The sequence below is a fragment of the Megachile rotundata genome, chromosome 2 (genome assembly GCF_050947335.1).
Source record: "Megachile rotundata isolate GNS110a chromosome 2, iyMegRotu1, whole genome shotgun sequence".
Lineage (NCBI taxonomy): Eukaryota > Metazoa > Arthropoda > Insecta > Hymenoptera > Megachilidae > Megachile > Megachile rotundata.
In genome coordinates this window covers 22111121-22137021 of record NC_134984.1, presented here as the reverse complement: position 1 = coordinate 22137021, position 25901 = coordinate 22111121, and the positions used below count along the sequence as shown (strand labels likewise).

Sequence of the window (25901 nt, the reverse complement as noted above, 5' to 3'; positions counted from 1 at the left end):
TTTTATTTATTAGTTTGTAATTTTAATTTGAAATAAAAGATGTCGCGTTGCATTGTCACATGTATAGCCACGCGTTGTAGAATCGCACTTTATATCGCCATTTAATATAGGTAAAATTTTATTGCAAAAAATTTTATTCGTCAAAAGTAATTGTCATGTTCTAACAGTACTTGTGTCCCTCCGAAATAGTATTCTATTTTTTTATAACATATAAAGATGTATAGAAGATTCATTTATCTTTATATAACTATTTCCTTCTCTTGTTATTTTTAATGACAACACTAGATGTTAATGAACGGCATCTTTATATCAGCATCATACGTAGCATTGCATTATCACGATTACTATGACGTCAACTGCGAAAGAAGTTCACAATCTTTTTGCAACTCGAGCAACAACTAAACGCTCCTTTCTTAAATAAAACAAACGAAATAATATTTACTTTTCGATACACTATCTTAATCATCAAAAGGTCATTTTTAATGCCCCTAAATTTGCCAATATAGATAAGATTTCAGATGAAGCGATGCGTTCTACTTTGCGTGCCGCCCTATTTTCTTTTCTCTTTTTTGTTTCAAAGATAGAATCAAGTGAAACGGTACCATGGTACAGAAAATACAATTATAGAATCGGTACTCGCAGGGATAGGAGGCATCTTCGATTAAACACGTACATCGTTAGGGGCAACTTGTCCGTACACGACCTTGTTGTAATGATACGGCATTGCAGCTGTTCCTTCTTCGATATGTGAAACTTTTAAAACTGGGAAAATTAGAGTGAAACAGTGAAACATATAATCACGTGTGATGCAACTTCGAACTTAGATTCCTTCCGTGCTCGTGCACGAGTTAATTACTCGTTCACTTGAACTGTTGGCGCTGCTTGCGCAACATCGCATTACGATTTCTCCGAAACTGAATAATTTTTCAGCGATATATGTACACGCAACAGTCATGTTTGTTATTTTAATGGATTACCTACCATTTTTGTATTAGTAATTGTATTGTATAAATAAGGAAAAACTAATAAAAAATTCCACAAGTATCTCAAGAGAGAAATGCCTCAAAACATTAAACATAGAATTAGGAAAAATAGAACTCGTGATAGCTGTTCGAGCTAGCTTATCAAATGCTTCATATCATCAGTCGTACGTTACGCGCACAAGTTTTATGCAGATTATAGGAGACAGGAAACCTTAACAATGACCTGCATCAGTTCGCGATAACTTTTGATTTACGATACCGAGTGAACTTTAAACTCCTTTCAGCTTTTCTAATCCTAAGTTAAACGGCAGGGGGGTATTGCGTTGCTGGGGTGGGGGGCGTTTAACGATAGAGTTACATTTATTACGATGTTCTCTCGTTCTAGTTCATAAATCATTTATCCAATCATTCGCAGCAGTAAAATAAGTGGATATTTCCTGAGTCACACTATCAGAACGCGGGTTAATAGCATTCAGTCATAATTTTTGACCGTTATAATGATTTATAATCGAGCTCATTCATTTGTATTCCCGCTTTATTTCGTTCGAATGTTTCCGAATCTAATTCCGGTATTTGATGAACGAGGGCTGTCCCTAAAATTGGATTTTTTCCAATGCAACCTAGACTTTAATTCGATTTACAAACTAGGAGTGACCAATTAATAGTCTTATTGGTATAAACATTTTAATTTGTCTAAATTGTCAATTGGTTAAATTCATCCAATGCAACTTGCATTCTTTTTTCTTATCGGTGATGATGTATATATATATATCCATGGGCGTGAACAAAGTAGAACAAAATTCTAATTTAACTCGAGCGGAATTCTCGCATACATGCAATGCTTTTGATGCAGGTACTCGAGTTGATTTTCGATGTATTTAAGATTTGTATCTGATGTAATTCTTTCTTCGTGTATAAGTAAAAATGCGTAGGAGGAAAAGACAATAAAATGAAGGAAATTTTTATACAATCATTTTATTAAGTGTCACAATCGATATTATCGACAATTCATATTGTAATTCTACATGTAACTGCGTGTTTATCTGCCAAAGTACACTACATTTATTCACTGCGTTACTGGCACTTCTGAGATATTGTTAATTGCTAATTTAAACACTAATCGCCCGTGTTATGTGGACTTTATAAAAATACTCAATTTTTGACTCCCTATTGCAAGAGCTGAGCAAACTTTGGCTAATGAAATATTATTTTTGAGTTAAAAAAAAGATTTTTAAAAAGTAACAATTACGATGGAAGGAATAACATTTGGCAGTCTTAGGAAGTGTAAAGAAAATTAAAGGGGAAATTTGCTCATCTCTGCTTTAACATCTAGATGTAAAAATTGAGCCATAAAAGCAAGATCACAAACGATCCTGTTTCTTTTTCCGTTTCTTCTTATCAAAAATTGATTATTTTCTTTCTTTTCGTTTTTGCGCATACACAATTACCCAATTATTCAGATTTAATCAATTATATAATTGGCAAACATACGCGATGGTGTAATTGCAAAATATATATTGTATTTCTAAATAAGCTAGAGTGACTGTGAATCGAAGCTTTCGCGTTTAAACCGATCATTATTTGGACTATTTTTTTCAAGTCATAAAATTAGGTTAATTCTTTTAATCCTGCCCTCCTCCTCGCTTATGCTTTCACTTCACATTACTTGGAATACGTTGTAGCAACGTGTTATGTCAAATTTTGTGAAAGAAGGTGCAGTACCGTCACCATTGAGCAGATTTGTTATTATATAATATTATAAATTTCTAAATTTTTAAATTCGCTCGTTCATGTATCAATTTTTGCCTAGGCCGCGCAAACTATAGTAATGGCTTTGAAAAGATGAGTACAAAATTAAACTGATGTAGAAACAATTTGCATTTGAAGTTACATAGAACTGAGGAGAACAGCAGAGTTAAATGCTATTTGAATAAAAAATTTGATAATATAACGTTTTACATTTTTCTTGGTCCATTTCATTTTCATTAAGGCGAAAGCTTGATCACCCCTACTACGCTAATGTAGCAACGCGATTACATACGAACTTTTAATCGTAGTTACTACTTGTCAATTACATAATTATCGTCGTACATGTTTCCATTATCGAACATCTTCTTCGTCTTGGACTATCCAGCACATGTGCGAATGTATACGGTATTATACGGAAGCACAGGCTATAATTTCTACAATTACAATGGTTCCACGCTAAAACTTATCTAAAATTTCCTAGAAGCTACTCAGACTTTAGTTAACATTCAGTTTAATAATAATTCTGCTTAAAAGAATAACATTATGATCGCTTGTAACGTTGGCTACGGCTCCTACGATTTGTTCATAATTAATTACTTAATACTGTATCCGAGTAAACTAGATTTACCGATATCGTACAATCTACTTCTTATATTTATACTTTTACTCTAATTTGACACAGAATTTCAGTATACAGTCTTAACGTTATTTAATCATGATATTTATGTACTGTGCTAAAAATATGCCGTGATCTACAAAATTTCTTTCATTTTCTGGAAGAATTTCCTCCTTTTCTTCTCTTCGTTCTTTGGTCATTTACGGCTTTTTGTATATAAGTATCTTATTTAATACTTGCTGTCAAACAGCTCTATGTAATGGACAAAATAACGCGTTTTCTTTTAGAACCTTCACCACCGCTCAAATCCATTCTTGACGATAAATAAATAAAACCGCATTAATATAAGAAGATTCAAATTGTAGAATAAGTATAAAATAATTCGATCGTTTAACCCTTTGTGCCGTTTTACGTCTTCCTTAATATCACATAAAACTTTTAAAAAATATTAACTCTTTACCTATACATAAATATTAAAAAAGAAATGCATACTTAATCGAAGACCAAATTTTGAGCGCACGCAATTAATACAATGTTATGTTAGGTACTATCTTCTTCCTTTTCCTTTTCTTTTTTTTTGGTACAACTTACAATCAGTTATAGGCAATATGTCACAACTTGAAAATTCTTAGATCAAATTTAGATCTTTTCCTGCCTATTACTGATCTACAATATTTAACTTGTATAATATTCAACCCATCGGAGACGAATGAACATCTGTCCTAATAATATATCGCCGATTTATAAAAAATCACAGTTATCTTACTTATAGTTACTTCTTTTTCTACTAAACAATTATTAACATTCTCTAGATAAATTATAAGAAATATCGTTTTAATCCTAAATTTTTTTAAGGCTTAATACTTTATTGTATTCATTGCCGATGGGTCTTGGTACTAATTTTTAAATTATTTAAATAATACTGCGTCTCAATTGTATGATGTTATCGATACCATATCACTAACGATAGTTGTTTAAATTAAAATCATATAAAACTGTTTCTAAGAAATTGCATCAAGGCGATCTAATTACAATTTCTACCCTTAAACATGAACAAGAAAATTTATACAAGTCAAATATTGATAAGTGAGTAAAAAATACAAATTTCTTATTTTGGCTAGAGAGTTAAAAACCTATTGTTATTATCACTTGTACTATATATGAGTCAATAAATAATAATCATTAAATGTATCAACAACAATGGAAGTGTATGTTCAGTAACATTAATGAGATAAAAAATTAAAAAAAATATATATTTCTCTCTATTTTGTGTAAAGAAGTTACGCGATAAGAGCAAACAACTAAGTGCTTGTTAACAACAATAACGTATCTAACGCTAAGTTTAAATGAGTCAATTAAAGCATATAAAAATTTCCGCTGCTTCTTACGTTAGCACCATTTCGTATTCAAAACTAAAGTTTACTTTTTTTCGTGATAGCTAATATACATTAATTCGATCGTTTATAAATTATTACGTTTCCTTAAAACCATTCTTCATATTGGCTACCGATGGATCATCTCATTAAGTCTGCAGCTCTTTGTCTATCTCGATGCACCTCCCGAGGATGCATTCTTTTGCGATGTGAAAAACAATTTCCAGAACTCGCAAAAGCTCTAGGACAATATGGACATTGATAAGGCCTTGCACCTGTATGTTGATTTATGTGAAACTTCAAATCTTGATTTCGCTTGAACGTTTTATCACAAAGAGGACACGCGTGTGGCCTTAAATTCGAATGAGTTATACTATGAGCTCGTAACGTAGAATTTGTTGGATAAACTCTTCCACAAACATTACATGGAAATTGTATTCTACCATGATATTCTTTATGTTTAAATAAATTTGGCTGTGTTTTAAAACTGAAAAACGAACAATAATTTTATTAATAGCTATTTTACAAAACGTTTTATTAATAAAGCAACTTAGATACTCACATCCTTCCACATATATCACAACCATATTTTCCCTTAGGCTGATGAGTTTTCAAATGTACTTTTAAATTTCCCTTAGTAGAAATTGTTTTACTACAAATTGGACAGATAAAGTTACCAGACGAATTATTATCAGTGTTCATATGAAGTACACCATTTGTAGAATAAACTTGTTGAGATCTTAAAATAGGCTTTCCTTCAAGTCGTTTATCTTTAGGCAAATGAGACCATAAGTGATTTTGTAGACCAATCTGTGATATAAAGGATCTAGCACAAATTGTGCATTCATGAGGTTTTGTTAATGTATCAGAAGCAGGGTCTTCGCTATCTTCTTGTGATCTTTCATTATCTTCTTCTTCTTTTTCTTCTCTCTTCACTTCATCAATTCTATAAGAAATATATAATTTAATACATAGATAATTTTAAAGTTTACCGATAACAGTTCAAGTATTCATACTTATTTGTTAATGATAATGGTTCTGGTGAATTTGTTCTTGTCATTGTTTCTTCAATGTCTGATTCTTCTGAAATTTCAGATGCTGAATGTTCCATACCACACTGTAAAAATAGCATTGGATCTACTTTGACCTCCATTTCTTCCATACTTGGTGTATGACATTTATCTTCGTGCGATAATAATTCTGATGGTCCCAATGGTTCACCTTCAGCTAAAATTTCTATTGCTCCCTGCAAAGGAATATACATTTAGTATTCAAAAATATGATAATTAATTACATACAGTAATTAGAATTATATTATTACAATTAAAATTTACTTTTGTTAATATCGTGTGTAATAATCCCCGATCTTCTATTCTCTTTGTTGTACTTTGTACATCTTTAACACTTTCCACTTCCATGTCTCCGCAGTGTACAATGCTTACATTATCTGTACTACTATATAATTGTGATTTCAACTTTTCTTGTGTCCTATAAGCCATCATCGCAAAACGATGAATGCTTTCCAATCTTTTGATACATGTAGTGCATACCATTTTTGATAGCTTATCTTCAGTGGACACCTAGAAATAGAAAATTTAGTAATTAATAATAAATAGGAAATAATAGACTATTACAAATTTTTAATAAAATGGGTTAAAACACAATTAAAAAATAAATAAAATTAATCAAAATTTATATTGTCTAATTAAAAATGAATATAAATTGAAAAAATATACATACGTAAATATATTAAATTCACCCAAAAATATTTTTTTTTTAATCGAATAAAGTTCCAAAAATTTATTTTGTTTGCTACGGTTTTTTTCATTAAATAAAAATTAACCTTAATTTTGTACTATTTTTAAAATTTCTCATTATCGGAAGTGCAATTTTTTTGTAACATTAATATTACATGTTTAATAATTTATTCATAATTTTTCTTAAACGCTACGCATTACTTATGACCATCCTATATATCGAATTATATTTATAGATGCGCCAGTTATATAGCGCATACAGTATACTTATTGTAATCAATAAAATGCTAATTTTTAACACTTCTGCATTTCTACCAAAATGGATAATTCTGCGTTCTCGTTTCGAAATATTTCACATTTTTAAATTAAATACGCGCATATAAGAATTAATTCAATAAGATTTTTATTTTATTTTGCATAGTCACATTAAATTTAACGTACAATTCATTTAAATAATATATTTTTTATAAACACTCACAATTTTAGAAAACTATTAATTTGAAATTCTTGTAAACATATAATTTCCTTTTCAGCACTGAATATTCATAATTAACTGTTTAAGTTTAATTAAAGATTTGCTTCTGGTCCATTTTTCTGACATTTTTTCAAGTAAAAACTGGGAATATATGTCAAATTTAAATAATTAACAATCGATGTTTAACTACAATTTACATACGAAACCATATTCGTTTAATAAAAAAAATATATTTTCCGAAACTATTAGTAAATTATGCATTAATTGTTAATAAATAAATAAATATGTATTTATTTATGTGTTAATAAATTATAAATAATCAAATGAAATGCACAACTGTTAATTTTCATTTTTCTCAGAAATCGGCAAAATTTCAAATTTTCAAATTTGGGGGACGAGGAGAGATTGGGCGCGAAGGATCGTTGAAAATTTTGAAAAAAAATCTACACACAACCCCCAATCTAATCGCATGTGTATATACATTGGCGCACACAACGCGCTAATAATCACACGAAGCATGGATAGACTTACCAAGACGTACAGATATTTTCGTATTTTAGTCTGCAAGTAGTGCCGTCTACCATCCTCGGCGAAAATGTGGACCCCGTCGTTTCTTGGTATGTCACTAGCACAAATTCGACAGTGGAGCTCGTCTTCTCGATCGCGCTCGAAATCGCGACCCGCCGTACCCATTTCAAAAAAAAAAAACAGAAAAATTTGCCAAGATACCACCACGATAAAAAAAAATCGTTATTTTTACACAGTTAATCCATGCGTGAACACGTTTAAAAAACGATTAAACGATTTCACGCGATCCCTTTCACAACGTTAAATTCATTGCTTATGTTATTTTCCCCCCCTCCCGCCCTCTTAGCACCTCGATGAAAAACGTTGGAAAATGCTCGATATAAAACTTTCAACGATGCATCGTTATGACATGCCAGCGTGTCTGAGAGGGTTGATTATTCTAACGATTTTTTTTTACTTATGAGTCGCCCGGATTGGGTGAGATTACTTCGACACAACGTTGACGCTTTAAAAACGACGTCGGCGCCGGGCGTCGGCGTCTCTGCCGAAACGAGTGCTCAATACAAAATATATAATAGCATTCGTCGATTTGAAAAACATATGTATATAACCAATTGTTTTATTTATGGATTCTGCTCATATTAAACGATATTGACGTTAATAGATCACGATGCAGGTATTTTTCATCGTGCGCGTGCTATTTGATCCAAAATTGTGACTTTCTTGTAAAATATGTAATATGTATACTCGTAAAATACTACTGCGCGATATAAATAAAGAATAAAATGTATCAGCGCGGCACTCTTAATTGGTCCGCCATCTTCTTTCGCCCGTTTGGCTGTATTTTTTATTATCTTGTTTAATGACTTCTTGGAGGCGTTTTTCATCGTGTAACGTAACGAAATCGTAGGTTTATCTCATTAGATATTGGTTTCGATCGAGAGATTTCTTGAAAGTTATTCAGGGTCTCTGAATTTGACGATAATTTTTCCGAACTTTCCCGCCATTTTTCTCAATGTGTATTACTACGCGTCGTAAAGGGTGGGATAAATGTGAACGTTTTTGTCGCTACGGAAAGTAGTTCCAGGTACTTGCGAACGAACAGCCTCCCCCTGGAACATTCTACGTCCCCATTTAAAAAAATCAATACTTAATAATTAGCAATTAATACTGTTCAAGTATATATGATTCTGTTGTCTCTTCTGTAGTTTTTCGCGTGTGTATATGCGTTTTTTGTTTTATACATAATCACTTGTATCATTAATATGCAATTAAAGACGTTAAGCTCGGAATGTCAATATTAAAAACATTTTTTAATGATGGATTTTGTGAAAGTATAAAGAGAAATTATTTTTCAGTGGAGTGAAATTAGTTAATACATTTTAGTATTGGAAATAATGATTTACGTTTATGCAGAAAAATTAATAATCATTAGCTTCTATTTTACGAATGCGAAAGAAGTGTGTATTTTGTATCAAGACATATATTCCTAAATTCCTGGATTTCTATATCCCAGTATCTCTAAATCTTTAATTATTCAGATTCCTACATCTTCATATGATAATATTTTTTATCTCTGTAAGAGGCATCTGTACGTAAGAGGTTAATTTCGTAATGTCTAATAAAGGACAATGTTTCTGTTAATTTTATACTTTTCTTTTATATCAACTTCTTAAGTTTTATAACAATTAAGGAACTTATGTAATGAAAGTATTATGCTTAATATTAGGGAACAAATATTAACGAAACATATTTTATTTATGCTCGTTAAAACTGATGCTAATGTACTAACAATTAATAATAATGAATTTATTTTACAAAAGATAACAATATTCTGAAGTGTAACGAGGTACATTAATTAATTGTTCAATTAAATAATAAAATGTAAATCATATCGAATAATTTTTGGCGCCATTTATTAACAATTGTTAAATTTTAGTCTTGCAGCGACATCTATTGAATGTATGTTATCTAAAGTCGATGTACTCATTTACTACATTACCAGTTTCTGCAAATATTTCAAAAATTCCAATTAAAAAACCAATTAACATATAATTATTTTCACTTTATTAAACTATTATCATTTTCTAACCATTATTAGGTTAACCCTAATTCATCTAAAGGTTTCTGTGCCGCCATCTAGCGGTAGAAGACGAGAACTAATTAAACTACAGTTTCAAAAGTGCGTAGTTCACCCTGTTCGCCGGAGAGATGGCGCCACTTGTTCTATTTCCGTGAAAATTTAATTAACATTAATTTTATTAATTAATGTGCTTATATATTTATTATACATTTATTAATATTGATTTTCTGTTATTTGCAATATATTCTGTGGGTCCAAAGACGTGGATTATATGTTCAGAACAGCTTGCACTCTATACTGTATTTTGTCGACAATATAGGAAATGACATAAGAATGTCAAAAATTTTCTTTCGAGTCACCAAAAACCATACTCACAGATATTTTCTTTTACAAAAAAGAGTTTATTTACAAAATTTGGTCGATATCGATTCGTTATCAATAAAGAACGAACTTTAACTAGTCTACAAGTTAAGATTGGATGAAAAGATTTACCATTAAATGGCTATGCGGTTTAGTGTTTATGGCGGTTTTTTGAAGGGGGAGCGTTTCATCCAATTACCAGCAATATTTTTTTAATAAATTCATACCGCGAAGGAACGATGAAAGGAATTCAGTGGTAAATATATTTATTTTATCTCTTGGTGTGACTAATAACAAGACAAATGATATTCTTCTTATAGAAATATAGAAACTTCAATAGAATAAGTATTATAACCGATAGAATAGTTCAAGTATAAAATTTACAAGATCGTTATGGTTCCAGAATCCAATAAATTACCAACAATTTGAAATTAATTATGATCGTAAAATGAGCAGTAAACGGTAGATACTTTCGCTGCTATACATTTGCATATGGATGTATATCGGCATGATGTGGTAACCTGCCAATAAGGAGTGAGAAGGCAAGAGGAAAGTGCGATCGGCTGGAGGTGGCTAAATCGCCTAACGAGCCTTCAGTTCGTCTCAACGCGTCTCCGTACGCTTTACAGTCCTGTCTTTAGATCAAAGGAACCATGAAAATCAAAAGTGTGACCATTTTGTTGGTGATACTTTCACTATCTTTGAACACTGGTAAGTGCATCACTCTTTCACAAAAATAATTCATGTCTTATAAACTAATTCTAAAACAATGACCTTTTTATAAGTTAACTTTGAAGTCATATGAATCGATCTTACAAATTTAAATCTTATAATTCTAATCGAAGCTAATATATGGATTACTTAAAACGAAATCATTTTGGACTATCAGAGAAGCAAATGTATCTTACTTTTTTATTACTGCACGAGTGTTTACACAAACGGCGTAGGTTATATGTTTTCGGTAGATATCCAAGCTACCTGCACAGATGATCTCAACCGATGATCTCATGTGATCCCATTGTGAAGATATAGAATACGTGTGTTTGTAATAGTGAAGGTAACGTTCGGTGTTTGACATGTCAAACTTAAAAACAGAGAGAACAGTAGTAAAGTATTTAGAAGATTAAACTTTAGAAAGGTGTGCAAAGAGAAAAGCATCACGTTTCTAATGTTTCGTACTTTAATACAAAGTTGGAATTTTTTAAATAAAATAAAAGATGTGAAACAAGATTTTATGGACACGTTTTTCTTTCTGTAGGAAAGGTAGCTTGAAAGATTTCTATAGGAAACGAAGACGAATGAGGGGGAGATGCAGGTCAGAAAGTATTATATTTCATTTATGAGTTCTGAAGAAGGCTTCTTAGAAACCTTGAACTTCAAAGTAACCCGATAACATCACTTGTATTCACAGATACATTTACGAGCGTTAGGTGTACATGTACTCAAGTTAAACATATTCTTGTTTTTTAGTAAAACAAATAAAGTGGCATTCAACAACATCGAAGGTTAAACACGTTCTAAAACAATGATTTCTTCGTGATACGAATTAATGAAGAATTTCGTCCTGTTTTGTAACGTCCTGCACGAAAAATGACGTCTTATCGAACAGTTCTTTGAAACAAAATCGTCGATCGTGTAAATATTTATTTTCCATGTATCACTGTATTTCCTTTTATCTACTAGAATATTCGAGGAAAACGAATCGAGAAACACGGACTTGTTGAATTATAAACATATTACACAATTATGTTATTTTTGACGTCTCGGTTAAATCTGTGTTATCAACATCCTAGATTCTAAATTCTAAACACTTCGGTTCATTAGTTGCATATCGTCAAGGTTATCGTAAGAGTTCATACTGAAATCAGAAAGTTAACCAATATTTAAGACACGTAAGGGAGAGACAATAACAGTCGGCATTATAAATAAAAGTAGTGATACAATTATCGTTTAGCACAATTGTTCAGTGTATCGAATGAGTAATTGCATTGACCTCGCCTCATTTTTAATCCCAATCTCATGCGAGAAACGTCGGAGATCGTTTTAATGTCCAATTCCTTATGCAAATTTTCACTGAAGAACGCAGATAACTGGAATATAATCTGACCCTGATTTCTTAGTAGAATAAAACTGGAATAAGTGATTCGATGTATGGCATCAGTTCCTATAATTAATAAATAATTTTTACAACTCTTATTCTTTACGATAGAAATAATATCGAAATTCATTGGCTTTCAGTCGACGTTGAGGCAGGATGGAAGTTCTGGAAAAAGAACAAAGACAAAGATGCGACCACAACAATCGCTCCCGATGCCGCAAATCCCGATCTGACGAATGCAAACGCGGCACCAGGCACTACGTCTACAACTGCCAAACCCCCGAGTAGCCGCGGTAATGTAGGACCTGCTGTTATCGGGGCAGGTGATCCTGGATTGGCGATTGGTGTCAGTTCAACCGGTGGGAAGATAAAAGAGAATGCACGGCCAAATAAACCGAACCCAGGAACAGAAGTGGGTCTTGATTTCCCGTCAGCGAAACCAGGTAATCCAGCAGTCGGTGGTAATACTGGCCAAGGATACAGAGACTGGGCTACAGACCTCGCTGGAGTTGGAGACCCCGGAAGGAAACCACCTCCTAAATTACCTTCTGAAGGACCAGCATTAGGCGCTGGAGGTAAATTATTTGGTGTGGGTTTTACGTTAAAATCTATTTGTTATTGTAAATAATTTTGTAGATTCCAGACCAGCCAGTTATCCTGGAAATGCACCAAAGCCGGCAACACCAGGTAAATTATTCAGATTTGTATGAAGCATAATGGAAAAAGTAATTGGGAAAATTCTTTCATAGGTGCCAGACCACTTTCAGGTCCAGGTGGTGCACCAGTACAACCTACTTCACCAGGTAGTAAATAAAGGAAATATAATGAAGTCGTATTTAATAGAAATGCATTAATCTCTTTTATATTTTTCAGGTGCTAAACCATCATCTCAACCTCAACCACAACCACAACCTCAACCGCAACCGCGACCGCAACAACCTCAGCCGCAGCAACCACAACCACAACCACGACCGCAACAACCACAACCACAGTCACCAGGTGTGAATCAATATATCATCGTTATAACTTAAAATGTAGATTGAAAAATATAAGATATTATATTTTGTTCCAGGCTCGAAACCTTCTTCAGTACCAGGACAACCTCAACCATATCCTAATCTACCTGGAACTGGAGGTAATCAAGTATCAACCTTAAACGTGGGACCTTTGAAGCCTGGAGGTACTAGTCCTCCATCTCCCACTTCTAGACCTGGAAGTCCAGGTTCTTCAGGAAAAACCTGGGCTGATGTTGCGGGTGGCGGTAGTAGACCTAATTCCCCTACACCTGCTCCAAGACAACCCGGTTATCCAAGCCAACCTGGCTCTCCAAACCAACCAGGTATGTTACATAAAAAGCAACGACTAATCCATAATTAATTATAGGTCCCTAAATCTCGTTCATTAAAAATGTGAATCGTCTAGGTCAAACATCACCTAAACCACAAGTACCAGTCCAACCATGGTCATCCAAACCGTCTGCAGGTGCAATCGCGGGAGGTGCACTTGCAGGAGGCGCTCTGGCAGGCGCAGCTGCAGCAGGAGCAGCCTCTACGACGAAGTACTCCAGCAATCCTACTTACAGTAAAGGGAATACGATTACGGATGAAGACCTGGAAAAGCTTTCCGAGGCTCTGTATATCAAAGACAATAATAACGCGAACAAATACATTACACTGAATCTGCAAAAACAGACAACCAGCAGCAGTACAACAGATGATGCGTCACAACCGTAAGTGTCTAAATGAAAATCAAGAAGATCCTAACTTTCCCTGAACTTCACAAATAATATTAATTTGCAGACTATTCACGGTGAACGCACAAGCGTACCAAATTCCAACAGTTGAAAGGGTAATATCAATCTACGATAATTATAAGCCGGAAACCAACGTGAACGAACACATCAGCCCGTTGCAAAGACAAGAGGAAAGTATGTTGGTGGACACCTTCCTTAGTACCAACGTGATGTCAGCTGCCATGAGATTCCTCGCAGATAAAGGAAAAATTCGCAAGGATTATTATGAATACAAGGATACCTTGAGAAAGATCTGGTTTAATCTATTCTCGCGTGGACAGGGCAAGATCGGCAGCTCAGGTTTCGAACACGTTTTCATGTCGGAACTTAAAGTTTCAACGACAGGCACCGAAGTAGTCGGTCTACATAATTGGATCTACTATAGCAAGGAGGAGAGTGGCGGACGAGCAGATTACAATGGATACTTGAAGAAAGTCGATCTTGGAGATGTAAGTCAACTTTATTATTCATCTGAGATACGTCATTTATTAAATATCTTTTTCAGAAAGCCTCTATCGTCAAAATACGCACGAAATATAATGGACACGATAAACCGGTAACTACTGTATTTGTGGGTACCTCACCTGAGTTGGAGATGGCTTTGTACACGGTGTGTTTCTACGCAAGACCGGATGGAAATTGTCCGGTCTCGTTGGGAGGAACGAAGTTCAACATCGTTACATACAAGTTCAAGTACAGAGGTAATGACCTCATAGGAACGGCGTACCCTGATATATAAATTTAAATAATCTTTGTTACATTTTGACAAAATATGACGATCAATTTTTAATATGTAAGCCTGGTCCTTACACATTCAGCTAAGGAATAATTTTTAAAACAATCTGACGAAATTTATTTAGTATTTACAAAACATTGTAAATTAATAACATATACAAGGACCCTTTATATACATATTAAAAGCGAATTGTAGTTAATATAACGAGAAAAAACGAATGATATCAACAAGTGATATTAGTGTAAGCAGAGATTTTTTATCAACAAAATTTGTACTAATACTCATCGAATAAAGTTATATGCTCTATCCAAAGTGTACAAAATTTTGCCTCCCCACAATTTTATGTAAATATATACGTATATCAACACGTATCGCGTATGTATACTATTTAAAAACTGGTAATCTGAAATAAACAGATAACGTTGGATAATAAGATCGGGGGAGGGGATAAAATGATTGAAATGACTAGAAGTACCACAATGGGAGACTGTCAGTCAATCTATAGATCTCGTAGCGAGAAGAATAATGCATGCGATTCTACAAGCTTTTCGCAAGAATACATGCCCGCGTTTTAAACGGATAAGTGGTCATCCGATTTCAAGATGCATCACTTATCGACTGGGCATCTTTACACGATCTTATCACAGCGAGAACGGTGTTTATGGATACAGACCGCAATCACAAAGACACTTTGAAGGTATTTAAAATATGTATGGTGTTCTTTCTTCATAATAGTATTTTAAACCGACTTGTACTTCACTCAGTAATCTAAGTAACATGTGGAACTTGCTAACATCATCGCTTGCCGGCATCACACATTTCATATGTTAAATTCTGTGTATTCCACGAATGACTTATATTGAACTTTTCACTTAGATTTTGATAACTTTCTTTATAAGAAGAAACATATGCTTGCAGTATTTTTATAGTCACATATATTACTAACAGAATGCAATATAAATTTGTAATAAATAATATAATATATTTTCATTATCAACCAGTTCCAAAATGTTAAAGTTCATCATTTTTTTTCTTTCAGTACCAAAAGAATGTTTAGAAACACGATCAAAGAACAGCAATTTCTACAGGCTGGTTACCGCGTACAGAGAGCATGGTCACAAACAAGCGGACATTAACCCAGTCGCGATAAAAAAACCAACGTTTCTAACGGAATTAAAACCAGAAAGGTTTGGATTAAATTTAACCGATAAAGTTACCTTCAAAGGTATTTTAGAAATGGGGAAGGACGAAGGAACAGTACAAGAAGCTTTGCAGTTTTTGAATAAGACTTACAGTAGTTCAGTAGGACTCGAGTTTAGTTATCTGGAGGTAATACATCAGCAACTTATCAGATTTTTCTGAAAAGAAATTGTGCAATAAGTATTCACGATTGACTTATTTCTTTGTAGAATATCTGTATAAGTAGCTGATTTCTGTTAATGTCTACACAGACCGAGGAAGAAAGAGAATGGTTCGCGGAAACTGCGGAAAGGGTTTTGGCGGAGTCTTTAACCAACGAAACACGAATTGCCATCGCGACGGAAATGCTGAAGAGTCAAACGTTCGAACAATTCTTAGCCATCAGGTTCGTGAGCCTGAAGAGGTACGGCGGTGAAGGTGCTGAGAGTATGCTGGCATTCTTCTACGAGTTCTTCAAGTTGTGCGCACACGGTATACCTTGAATGCATGATTCATACATTTGCAAAATATTTATATAAATGGTAGAACATGGAATAAGAAATAAAATCTAGTTACAATGACTTCGTTGCTATTACAGACGGTAATATCTGAACTAATTAAATTGTAGACGACTTGAAACATATCGTATTATGCATGGCTCATCGTGGTCGACTGAATTTCCTCACTGGCATGCTGAATTTCCCGCTGGTGAAAATGTTCCGAAAACTGAGAGGGTTTAACGAATTTCCGGACAACGCGTCCGCCACAGGCGATGTGGTCACTCACTACGTGTCCTCTACCGATTTGAATTTTGACGAGAAAAATCTTCATGTGACAATGTTGCGAAATCCGTCGCATTTGGAGGCTGTAAATCCTGTATCCATGGGGAAAACTAGAGGAATAATGCAGGCTGTTAAAGACGGAGCCTACAGCGATGACGAGAATACACGCTGGAGCGACAAAGTGTTGAACCTCCAAGTAAACTGCTTTGATTTGTGGAATTTAGATTAAAGTATTAACTCGACATATTTATTCTTGAATTTTATCCCAGGTACATGGAGATGCTGCTTACGCTGCTCAAGGCGTTGATCAAGAATGCTTAGCCATGACCACGGTTCCTCACTTTGAAATCGGTGGAACCATTCATTTGGTGATCAATAATCAACTAGGTTTCACTACTCCCGCCTCTAGAGGAAGATCATCTAGGTATTGTACGGATCTTGCAAAGATGATCTCTGCTCCAGTGATTCATGTGAATGGAGACGATCCTGAAATGGTTGTTCGAGCGACCAGAGTAGCTTTCAACTACCAGCGGAAATTCAGAAAGGACGTTTTCGTGGATCTGAACTGTTTCAGACGGTGGGGTCATAACGAACTGGACGACCCTACCTTCACGAATCCTCTTATCTATAAAATTATAGAGAACCGTCCGTAAGTATGCTTCAAAAACACTTTACATCCATGTGGTAACAAAATGATTTTCTTCTTTTTACTCTTTCAGGACGATACCGGATCAATATGCAAAGAAACTTGCCGAGACTAATGTTCTTTCAGCAGAAAAAGCTAAAAGCATCGTTGAGAATTACAGTGCTCGACTGGACCAAGCACTGAAAGAAGTTGACACTTATATTCCACAGCCTGTGCACTTTACAGGTTTGTGGAGCGGAATGCGGCAAGCCGACGCCAGCATAACAGAATGGGACACGGGTGTTGATTTAAACCTATTAAACTTCATTGCTAAAAAAAGTGTACACGTTCATGACAACACGGTAAGAACATGTACTTCAATTTTATCACAGTTTATTGCATCTTTTTTTTGTACTGTAAGCGTCATCTTTCATCACACGACAGACAGTTCATCCTCGTTTAATGAAGAGTCACATTCAATCTCGACTAAACAAAATAAACAATAATGAACGATTGGACTGGGCTACTGCTGAAGCGTTAGCCATTGGTAGTTTGTTGTATCAAGGATACAATGTTAGAATAAGTGGACAGGACGTGGGCCGTGGTACATTTTCACAGAGACACGCGATGCTAGTTGATCAATCAACTGGAGGTAACTGAAAAATAATGAAAACTAATAAAACTAATAATATAAAAAGCTATTAATATCATCGATAATTTCAGACATACAAATTCCATTGAACTCCATGGTTGAAGGACAAACAGGGAAGCTGGAATTAGCCAACAGCATTCTAGCAGAAGAGGCAGTGCTGGGATATGAATATGGTATGAGTATATCTGTGCCAACGACGTTGACCATTTGGGAGGCACAATTTGGTGATTTCTTCAACGGAGCACAAGTCATTATTGATACTTTTGTAAGCAGTGGAGAAGCTAAATGGATGTTAAGCAGTGGTCTAACAATTCTTTTACCTCACGGTTCCGATGGCGTTGGGCCTGAACACAGTTCTTGCAGAATTGAAAGATTTTTGCAGCTCACCGATAGTCAAGAAAATAAACCGGACGGTGATAATGTCAATATGCACGTTGTAAATCCTACGACACCTGCTCAGTACTTTCACCTATTAAGAAAACAAGTAAGATAACATTTAGCAAAACGATTGTAAATTATATTTTTATTATTGCAAATTTATCTGTGTTCATTTTAGATGGTAAGAAATTTCCGCAAGCCTTTAATAATTGTGGCTCCAAAAACATTGTTACGTCTTGTAGCAGCAACATCCCCGTTAACAGAAATGGGACCACAGACTAGATTCAAAAATGTTATAGGTATGTTACGAGTAAAAGAAGATGTAATTCGCTTCTAACTAATAGCATTATTTTGATAGGCGATGATAAAGCGAAAGAATCAGAAGTTACCAAAGTAATTCTGGTAACTGGAAAACATTATTACGCTCTCGATGAGTATAGAAATAGTACGATGCAAAATAATGTAGCTATTATCAGGCTAGAAAGCCTATGTCCCTTCCCCGTTCAAGAATTGTTGCAAGAGATTGATAAGTATAAATATGCAAAAAGTAGGTACATACATACCAAGAATGAATTTTATGTTATTGCTCGATATTGATACAAACGTCTTTTGCAGCTTTTATATGGAGTCAGGAAGAACCACAGAATATGGGAGCATGGAGTTTTGTTAAGACTCGATTTGAAAATCTATGTGGCAAAGCAGTGAGTCATCTGATAAAAAATGAAATTGTTATAATACTTGAGTTTATATTTCTGTTATAATAAAATTATGATTTGCAGGTGAAATATAGCGGACGTGTTCCTATGGCTGCACCAGCTGAGGGTGAAGCACAAATGTATAAACGAGAAGCTCAGGAAGTTATTGTTAAACCTTTCCTTATGAAATAATTTTTGTATTATATTATATTTTACTCTGTTTTATTTGTACACATGATTCAACTGCCAAAATTCATATTTGTCCTGCAATTACATCGTCGCCATACGCTATATTACGGAATAAACTATTTACACATTCTTGAGCAATAATTATTATACTGCTTCGATATTATCATCAACAAAATATATTCGCAATATGAATAGCAATTACTAATTTTCAAAAAATATGTGTTGGAAGTTATGCTTTCATCCTTAATGCGATGAACTCTGGCTGGCACTTTCCGTTTCCAAACGTTCGCGTTCTTTTTCTATCAAATCTTTTAGTTCCTCCTACAAAGAAATAAATTTAAATTAAATAATGCTAGTTATTCTTAAATTATTGTCAACAAATTTTCTGAAATAGCGAAACATACTCCCCAACCCAATTTTTCTGCTAGTACTTGACAACCTGTATCGCAGTCACCTAACCAAGCAACATCGCGACCGTTGCGTGCATTAAAATTCAATCCTTCCCGCAGTCCTAGAAGTCGTAATAGACGGTCCCGCATACCCACTTTTTCCTTATTGATCAGTAAGCGTGGACAATTTGAACGAACCCTTCAACAAAGTCCTAATTATAATAATTTAAACAATAACATTACAAGTGATTTAACGCAAAATTTATTATCAGTAAACTATGAATCTTTACGTGTCCATAACATACCATAGTATGCATAAACATTCACAGTCTACTTATTAATAATACACACCTATCTACCAAAGATGCAAAAGGTTCAACAACTAAACTTGATCCCATAATTATTAAGAGATCTGCTTGTGGAAAATCTTTAGCCGCAAGAAAATAAAATTTTTCAGATAACTTTTCTCCAAAGAAAATTATATCAGGTTTTACCACACCCTCTTTGCACTTTTCACATTTTGGTACAAGACCTTCCACAATCTTCTCTAAAAACGAATATCACGATTAAACACACATTCTCAATGACCAGTACTTTTTTGTTATTTTAAACAAAAATGCAGTAGGAGATAGATAAACTACCTTTCATCCATGGAAGAGTATAGACAGCTTTACATTTGAGACATCTACCAGTATCGAATGTTCCATGAGCCTCTACTAATTTTTCAGGAGGTAAACCAGCCATTCTCTCTAAAGTATCAATATTTTGTGTATAATGTCGCAAAAGTAATCCCTTCTCGTGCAAAAGACGAATGAAGTAATGCGATGATGTAGGTTTAAAACTATCAGGTAACAACTCCCGTGCAAGTGTAAAAAATGGTTCTGGATTTTCCGTAAAAAAATCCACTTCAAAAATAGCTTGAGGATAAGGCAAATTATATTTCTCTAAATTATGATAGAGTCCACTTGATGGTGAACGAAAGTCAGGAATTCCTGCAGCTGCAAATATAAAATGTATCTTTAATGTATGCAAAATATACAGATCCATAGTCTATAGATTACATAATTTAAATATATTTTGTAGACTTCTAAGATACTTACAGGTGGAGATACCAGCTCCAGCCATAGTAACAATTTTGCAGTTTTCTTTTTCCTTAATATATTCTATTATTCCTTCTAAGCTAACTTCGCGTAGCACCTTTTGGTGTGAATGTTCATTATCATCTGAATGTTCACTGTCAGCTGAGTGTTCACTATCATCAAAAATTTTTAATTTTTGTGCTACAAATTTACGTATCATCTCCATGTCGGTATCTTCTATCTCTTCTTGGTCTGAACTTGAACTATGTGTCGGCTTCTCATTAGGTTTATTTTCTAATAGGAATCAACAAAATAATTTTATTGAAGCATTACATTAAATATGAATATGTATTAAAGAATAGATCTTTTTTTAGCATCACCATTTTCTTTGCTTAAGTAAAAAAAACTCATTATTCGAATAAATAAATAAATATATACTGACTCAAAAAAAAATACAAAAATACAGATTTTTTCTGAGGATATTGAATGAACAATCGTTGCTGATGGCTAATCAACCGAAAAGCAAGGCGCGAAAACATTTTCACTGACTATAAACAACCATGATGATGATGATACAATTGTGTAATGAATTTGAAAAATAAAAATATGATAATTACTTTCGGATTGCTAACAATATATGAATAAAAATATTTTGCATCTGCAGTGATAATCAAACACTAATACAGTTATGATGCAGTTAACTATTTTATTTAATTAGTAAAATTCCGACTTTCTATAGATGACAGTTAACCTCTATAATCGTCATTCTTTAATCATTTATTAACGTTATGTTGTAAAAACTGTTATAACGTAATAGAAACGTAAAAGCATTTTAAAAAATATAAAAATATAAATTTTACAACAAATTAATACTCATTTGCAAAAATGAAAATTGAATTAAAATGTTTTAAGATTGTCTTTTAAAAATCAATAAATTGAATAAAGTTAATATTGACATGAAATTATGTTAAAGTAATAAACATTTTAAAGGAATAATAAAACACTAAATGAATGAATTTTGTTATATTCAACAAATGACACATTGTAAACATTACCCTTTTCCGTGTCATCATTATGTTCAGACATGTTTTCAGAGTTGTCCTTAAAGGTGTAACAAAATTTCTGTGCGATACGAATGTGCTAATAACAAAATATTATTCATGAATTCACTTGAACGTATGATCAAAATGTACTAACGAAACGCCACTCGCGCGCTCGAGCAAATAGCAGCACCTCGTGAACTTTGTCTTCTTGCAATAACTAATAATGTTTTTAAAAATATGATTCTTACTATTTATAGTCATTTCTACTGAACGTCATAACTGAAAAAGAATAAAATTTAAAAACTCTGATTTTAATACCTGTTATTTACTGTATAATCATTCCGCCGTTAGTGTGAAACAAAAGCGGCATTTTCCCATGCCCCATATTTAACTAGATCTTACGAATAAATTTCGAATCACAAAGTTTTTACACCTCCAAATTTACGATCATTTAAGTTCTCAAATAATCTAATTTTTTAAATTTTTAAATACCCTAAATTTTTGAACTTTCAAAATTCTCAAATGTTTAAACATCACATACATTATCTATATACTTTTATTACAGTACAATATCAAATCCAAAAGTGGTATTTTAGAAAGGTTACTATTTCTTTAGAAATTGGGATATTTATTTGAATCATGAAAACATGTCAATAATAATATACATATAAAATTTTATTTAAATTATTGAGCTTTCTTGGATGCATCAACTCCTAATGTCTTACGCCTTTGGACAAACATGTGCAAATATAATTGGGGAAATACTGTAACAAAGAAATAAGAACATCAGTTTAGTGCCCAAATATGATACAAATATAATAAATACAATTGAAATATTTACCAGGAATATATGTTAATCCTACAATTACAAGAGTCATGTAATAACTAAAAGTAAAGTTCCATGTATTAGGAAGTCTGTAACTCCAAGCATCTGGGTGAGAACTTGCATATTTTATAGCAGAATATAAACATAACAGTTCACCTGTTACACCCACAGGATACAATATGATAAAAAGTGTATATCTAGAATGTAATAGGAATATTAGTTTCAAAATTTACAGAATTTAATAATAAAATATATTACATGAACCTTTCAATTTCGTACCTTAACCATGTTAGTATATGTGGTACAAAACCATTTAAGTTCATAAAATAAAACATATATCTAATTATTTCTGTTATTGACCATGCTGAAATGGCAAGTAGGAGACCAAGAGAAGATGCTGCATAACTTTCTGGAGTAGCAAGTAATACACCGCTTACAATAATAATACGACTAGAAACTTGGAAAATTGTGAGCACAGGGTTTGATTTAACTAAACCAAATGCTGCATGTAGTACCTATAATGATAATAAATAATATAATTTCCTTTTCTTATCTGGTCTCATTAAAATTGAACTTTTACCTCTAAAAGAGCAGCATGTTGGAAAATAATAACTGGCCATTTAACATCGTGCCACAAATTTAACTGTGGTGCAGAAAAATCATTGGTCAAAAACTTATAAAATATGTAACTCCAGCTGCAACATAAATAATTTTATACACTTTAGCATAAGGTTTTAATTTATTTGAAATTAAAACCAAACAAAATAATATGTACATATATATTTCCTTTTTCAAATCATTTTATTGTAATTTATTACAAATACATACGTATAAAAAAGAAATTTTATACTTACCCAAAAACTTGAACGAGATTATAAGTTTTCAAATAAACTGCTGCAGCATTACCCGACTTTTTGGATTTCATATTTGTGAGGAATTAGTTTGTACGTTAATTATTTTAAACAGTACTAATAAATAGTACTTATTACTTCGACGACGAACGTTTCAAATTCATGCTATACTGCACAAATCATAAAACTGGCGTGATCATACCCGCAGGAGATGCTATATGTGTTTTTTCTATAGGAACGTTGCGAGAGTTTACGGGACCCGTAGCTAAATCATTATTTTTTCTGGCAATATAAGAAGAGATTTTTCTATGCAGCACTTGAAACTTTAGAGACCCGAAATTTTGAAATATTAAAATTTAATTTTAATATTTGAAATTATATGGATTAACAAATTTTTAATTTAATAATTTAAAAGTTTAAATTCAATTAATAAAGCTGACTAATTATTGTAATCATTACTAATAACCGTGAACAATATAAAAATTTTAGAACCAATAGTAATTTACATATATATCATAAAGTACTATCATGTTACATAAATACATGTATTTTATATATTCACTAAATTTGTACTTTAAGCTGAACAGTTATTTTAATTACGCTCCTGAACGATCAAAGTTCAAATAATGAAACGAATTCTGAAGGAAAATGAAATGCGTATAACATCCGATGTTTATTCTCTGCTTTCCGCAATTGAATCATGAATATGTATATATTTTTTATGACTTAAATATTTCAACTTATTAATGATTTAATGCTTATATTTTTAAGACTTTTTAAATGATTGCTTATAAACAGTATTAGAGAAGCAATAAAATTATAGGTATTAAAAAATCATGAATGTTGTATTAATAACCAATTACTTTAAAACTATTTTGCGCGCCAAAATTACAACAAATCATTAAGAATCGATTTTTCAAATTGCAATTGCAATCATGTATAATCGATAAATCGATTCATCTAGTCGAGATTTTTATTGAATTAAATTATTTGTGATAAAATAATTTTCTATCTCAAATGTTATCATAATTATGAGATCTGTACAGGTTAGAAGCGTAAAAAATGGTCAAGTTTTTTTTCTATTTTTTTGCACATACAAATGCTTAAAATATTTAATAACCTGTTGATAATATTATTATCGGCAAGTAATGCTTATAATTGTTAACTTAACATTTCAGTTTATCATCAAGTAATAAGCAAGATAAACGTAGATATTTTCACACGTTCAAAAACATGAAGATGCAGTGGATTAATTTTCAAAAGCTTTTTAAAATAGCAACAAGATGTAATTCATTAAATAGCCGTCAAATTAGGAGCATTTTTATTTATGGCAATGAGGTGAAAGTGGCAAAAAAGAATGGATTTCCAATTGTGGCTTTAGAATCTACAGTTATCACTCATGGAATGCCTTATCCCGATAATTTAAACACAGCTGTTAAAGTTGAAAATGCTGTCAGAACCAAAGTAACTGTTGTTCCATTTTTAAATCTACTTTTATGGCTTTGTTTAAATTTGTTTATAATATAAGTATGTACATATTTAGGGTGCAGTACCTGCAACAATAGCTATTTTGAATGGACAGATTCATATTGGTTTAAATCAGGAGCAATTAGAAATATTAGCTCGATCAGATCCTATAAGAACCATTAAGTGTTCTTGTAGAGATATATCATCTCTTGTTTCTCAAAAACTTAATGGAGGAACAACTGTCAGCGCAACAATGTTAATAGCAAATTTATCAGGAATACCTATAATGGCAACAGGAGGTATTGGGGGTGTTCACCGTGGAGCAGAATCAAGTTTTGACATTAGTGCTGATTTGGTAGAACTTGGTCGTACACCTGTAGCTGTTGTGTGCTCCGGTGTTAAATCTATTTTAGACATTGAAAAGACATTAGAATATCTAGTTAGTATTCATATTTATATGGAAAATGAACTTTGTTTTGACTGAAATTTCAATTTCAGATTTTCTATTTTATAGGAAACACAGGGAGTACCTGTTATAAAAATTGGTGAAACCAATCATTTCCCTGCATTTTATTGTACAGAAACTTTTCAAAAACTAAAAGTACCTCATAGAGTTTCTAATTCAAAAGAAGCAGCAGATACGTTAAAAGCTCAGAAGGAATTGAATCTTCAAACAGGGTTGCTGTTTGTGGTTCCTATTCCTCAAAAATATGCACTAGATCCTAAAGAGATGGAGTTAGCTATATGCAAAGCTTTGGAAAAAGCTAAAAGTAATCATGTAAGTGGTAAAGATGTGACTCCATTCTTGCTAAAAGAAGTGAATAACATTACACATGGTCAATCTTTGCAAGCTAGTAAGTATATCTAAATATATGAACAACATAAAATTTATACTTCTTATTTAATTTTTTCCAAATTTCAGATATGGCACTCATAGAGAATAATGCAAATATAGCAGCAGAGATTGCAGTAAATTTGACCAGGAAACATCTTCATGGTTATACCAATACTAGTGCAGTCAAATGTCAGTTGGTAGCAGAACGAAATCCAGTAAGCAAAATTAATATAAAAATCTGTATATTCACTACAAATGTACTTAATTTTATTTTTTTGTTTCTCTTCGTGTTCAATATAGATTGTTATTGGTGGGGCTGTGATGGACACTACGTTGCAAGTAAAGGAGGCTGAGATAAAAG

At 32.9% G+C, this 25901-nt stretch overlaps 6 protein-coding genes across 18 annotated transcripts in view; 3 read left to right on the top strand and 3 right to left on the bottom strand.

The window, feature by feature from the left end:
- Positions 1-1942: 1942 nt before the first annotated feature.
- Positions 1943-7646, bottom strand: LOC100876446 (uncharacterized). Of its 4 annotated transcripts, none has more exons than XM_003706784.3 (5): positions 7485-7646; positions 6056-6301; positions 5738-5967; positions 5284-5667; positions 1943-5208 (listed from the first exon to the last, which is right to left on the bottom strand). In XM_003706784.3, exons 1-5 carry the CDS (start codon positions 7644-7646, stop codon positions 4863-4865), a joined length of 1368 nt encoding a protein of 455 aa, XP_003706832.1. In that variant the 3' UTR covers positions 1943-4862. The 4 variants fall into 4 exon arrangements, with proteins under 4 accessions (XP_003706832.1, XP_012149004.1, XP_076385225.1 ...); XM_012293614.2 differs by lacking the exon at positions 7485-7646 and adding an exon at positions 6565-6890; XM_076529110.1 differs by lacking the exon at positions 7485-7646 and adding an exon at positions 6462-6889.
- A 2784-nt stretch (positions 7647-10430) lies between these two features.
- Positions 10431-14856, top strand: LOC100875579 (uncharacterized). Its single transcript, XM_003706945.3, has 9 exons — positions 10431-10635; positions 12163-12597; positions 12659-12709; positions 12772-12825; positions 12896-13021; positions 13095-13361; positions 13445-13751; positions 13822-14263; positions 14320-14856. Exons 1-9 carry the CDS (start codon positions 10578-10580, stop codon positions 14551-14553), a joined length of 1974 nt encoding a protein of 657 aa, XP_003706993.2. The 5' UTR covers positions 10431-10577; the 3' UTR covers positions 14554-14856.
- A 49-nt stretch (positions 14857-14905) lies between these two features.
- Positions 14906-19179, top strand: LOC100875465 (putative 2-oxoadipate dehydrogenase complex component E1 homolog). 2 transcript variants are annotated; one of them, XM_003706944.3, is made up of 12 exons: positions 14906-15247; positions 15590-15879; positions 16002-16221; positions 16358-16707; positions 16781-17160; positions 17231-17498; positions 17581-17788; positions 17860-18272; positions 18345-18465; positions 18525-18713; positions 18782-18867; positions 18946-19179. In XM_003706944.3, exons 1-12 carry the CDS (start codon positions 15076-15078, stop codon positions 19051-19053), a joined length of 2805 nt encoding a protein of 934 aa, XP_003706992.2. In that variant the 5' UTR covers positions 14906-15075; the 3' UTR covers positions 19054-19179. The 2 variants fall into 2 exon arrangements, with proteins under 2 accessions (XP_003706992.2, XP_012149006.2); XM_012293616.2 differs by lacking the exon at positions 14906-15247 and having other exon boundaries at positions 15739-15879; positions 15960-16221.
- On the bottom strand, positions 19051-22051 carry Sirt2 (Sirtuin 2). Of its 6 annotated transcripts, none has more exons than XM_012293619.2 (6): positions 21880-22051; positions 20540-20812; positions 20081-20437; positions 19791-19986; positions 19455-19638; positions 19051-19371 (listed from the first exon to the last, which is right to left on the bottom strand). In XM_012293619.2, the coding sequence occupies exons 2-6, from the start codon at positions 20742-20744 to the stop codon at positions 19294-19296; spliced, it is 1020 nt and encodes a 339-aa protein (XP_012149009.2). In that variant the 5' UTR covers positions 20745-20812; positions 21880-22051; the 3' UTR covers positions 19051-19293. The 6 variants fall into 6 exon arrangements, with proteins under 6 accessions (XP_012149009.2, XP_003706991.2, XP_012149010.2 ...); XM_003706943.3 differs by lacking the exon at positions 21880-22051 and adding an exon at positions 21574-21845; XM_012293620.2 differs by lacking the exon at positions 21880-22051 and adding an exon at positions 21136-21276.
- Positions 22052-22168: 117 nt separating this feature from the next.
- On the bottom strand, positions 22169-23464 carry Hacd1 (3-hydroxyacyl-CoA dehydratase 1). Its single transcript, XM_003706783.3, has 5 exons — positions 23242-23464; positions 22968-23082; positions 22667-22902; positions 22403-22584; positions 22169-22325 (listed from the first exon to the last, which is right to left on the bottom strand). The coding sequence occupies exons 1-5, from the start codon at positions 23310-23312 to the stop codon at positions 22246-22248; spliced, it is 684 nt and encodes a 227-aa protein (XP_003706831.1). The 5' UTR covers positions 23313-23464; the 3' UTR covers positions 22169-22245.
- A 577-nt stretch (positions 23465-24041) lies between these two features.
- LOC100875246 (uncharacterized) overlaps positions 24042-25901 on the top strand; it is a 38126-nt gene continuing 36266 nt past the window's right edge. The window contains exons 1-6 of one of the 4 annotated variants that reach the window (XM_076529099.1): positions 24042-24061; positions 24417-24702; positions 24782-25144; positions 25220-25559; positions 25628-25755; positions 25841-25900. In XM_076529099.1, coding sequence (XP_076385214.1) covers positions 24472-24702; positions 24782-25144; positions 25220-25559; positions 25628-25755; positions 25841-25900 — 1122 coding nt within the window. In that variant the 5' untranslated portion in view covers positions 24042-24061; positions 24417-24471. Of the gene's footprint in view, positions 24062-24131; positions 24304-24416; positions 24703-24781; positions 25145-25219; positions 25560-25627; positions 25756-25840; position 25901 lie in introns of those variants that run through there. The other 3 variants (XM_076529097.1, XM_012293603.2, XM_076529098.1) reach the window with 3 other exon arrangements.

Excerpts from the sequence above, each read along its gene's own strand:
- LOC100876446 (XM_003706784.3), bottom strand. The coding sequence starts at position 7,646 with ATGGGTACGGCGGGTCGCGATTTCGAGCGCGATCGAGAAGACGAGCTC. Across the intron at positions 5,968-6,055 it reads TACACACGATATTAACAAAA|GGAGCAATAGAAATTTTAGC; the intron begins GTAAATTTTAAT and ends ATTCCTTTGCAG. Across the intron at positions 5,668-5,737 it reads CCATTATCATTAACAAATAA|AATTGATGAAGTGAAGAGAG; the intron begins GTATGAATACTT and ends TATTTCTTATAG.
- LOC100875579 (XM_003706945.3), top strand. The coding sequence starts at position 10,578 with ATGAAAATCAAAAGTGTGACCATTTTGTTGGTGATACTTTCACTATCT. Across the intron at positions 12,710-12,771 it reads ACCAAAGCCGGCAACACCAG|GTGCCAGACCACTTTCAGGT; the intron begins GTAAATTATTCA and ends ATTCTTTCATAG. Across the intron at positions 12,826-12,895 it reads AGTACAACCTACTTCACCAG|GTGCTAAACCATCATCTCAA; the intron begins GTAGTAAATAAA and ends TATATTTTTCAG.
- LOC100875465 (XM_003706944.3), top strand. The coding sequence starts at position 15,076 with ATGCATGCGATTCTACAAGCTTTTCGCAAGAATACATGCCCGCGTTTT. Across the intron at positions 18,466-18,524 it reads TAGATTCAAAAATGTTATAG|GCGATGATAAAGCGAAAGAA; the intron begins GTATGTTACGAG and ends TTATTTTGATAG. Across the intron at positions 18,714-18,781 it reads TAAGTATAAATATGCAAAAA|CTTTTATATGGAGTCAGGAA; the intron begins GTAGGTACATAC and ends CGTCTTTTGCAG.
- Sirt2 (XM_012293617.2), bottom strand. The coding sequence starts at position 21,057 with ATGTTTTCGCGCCTTGCTTTTCGGTTGATTAGCCATCAGCAACGATTG. Across the intron at positions 20,438-20,539 it reads TGGAGCTGGTATCTCCACCT|CTGCAGGAATTCCTGACTTT; the intron begins GTAAGTATCTTA and ends TTATATTTGCAG. Across the intron at positions 19,639-19,790 it reads TTTGCATCTTTGGTAGATAG|GGTTCGTTCAAATTGTCCAC; the intron begins GTGTGTATTATT and ends ACTTTGTTGAAG.
- Hacd1 (XM_003706783.3), bottom strand. The coding sequence starts at position 23,312 with ATGAAATCCAAAAAGTCGGGTAATGCTGCAGCAGTTTATTTGAAAACT. Across the intron at positions 23,083-23,241 it reads AATCTCGTTCAAGTTTTTGG|CTGGAGTTACATATTTTATA; the intron begins GTAAGTATAAAA and ends TTTATGTTGCAG. Across the intron at positions 22,903-22,967 it reads AACATGCTGCTCTTTTAGAG|GTACTACATGCAGCATTTGG; the intron begins GTAAAAGTTCAA and ends TTATCATTATAG.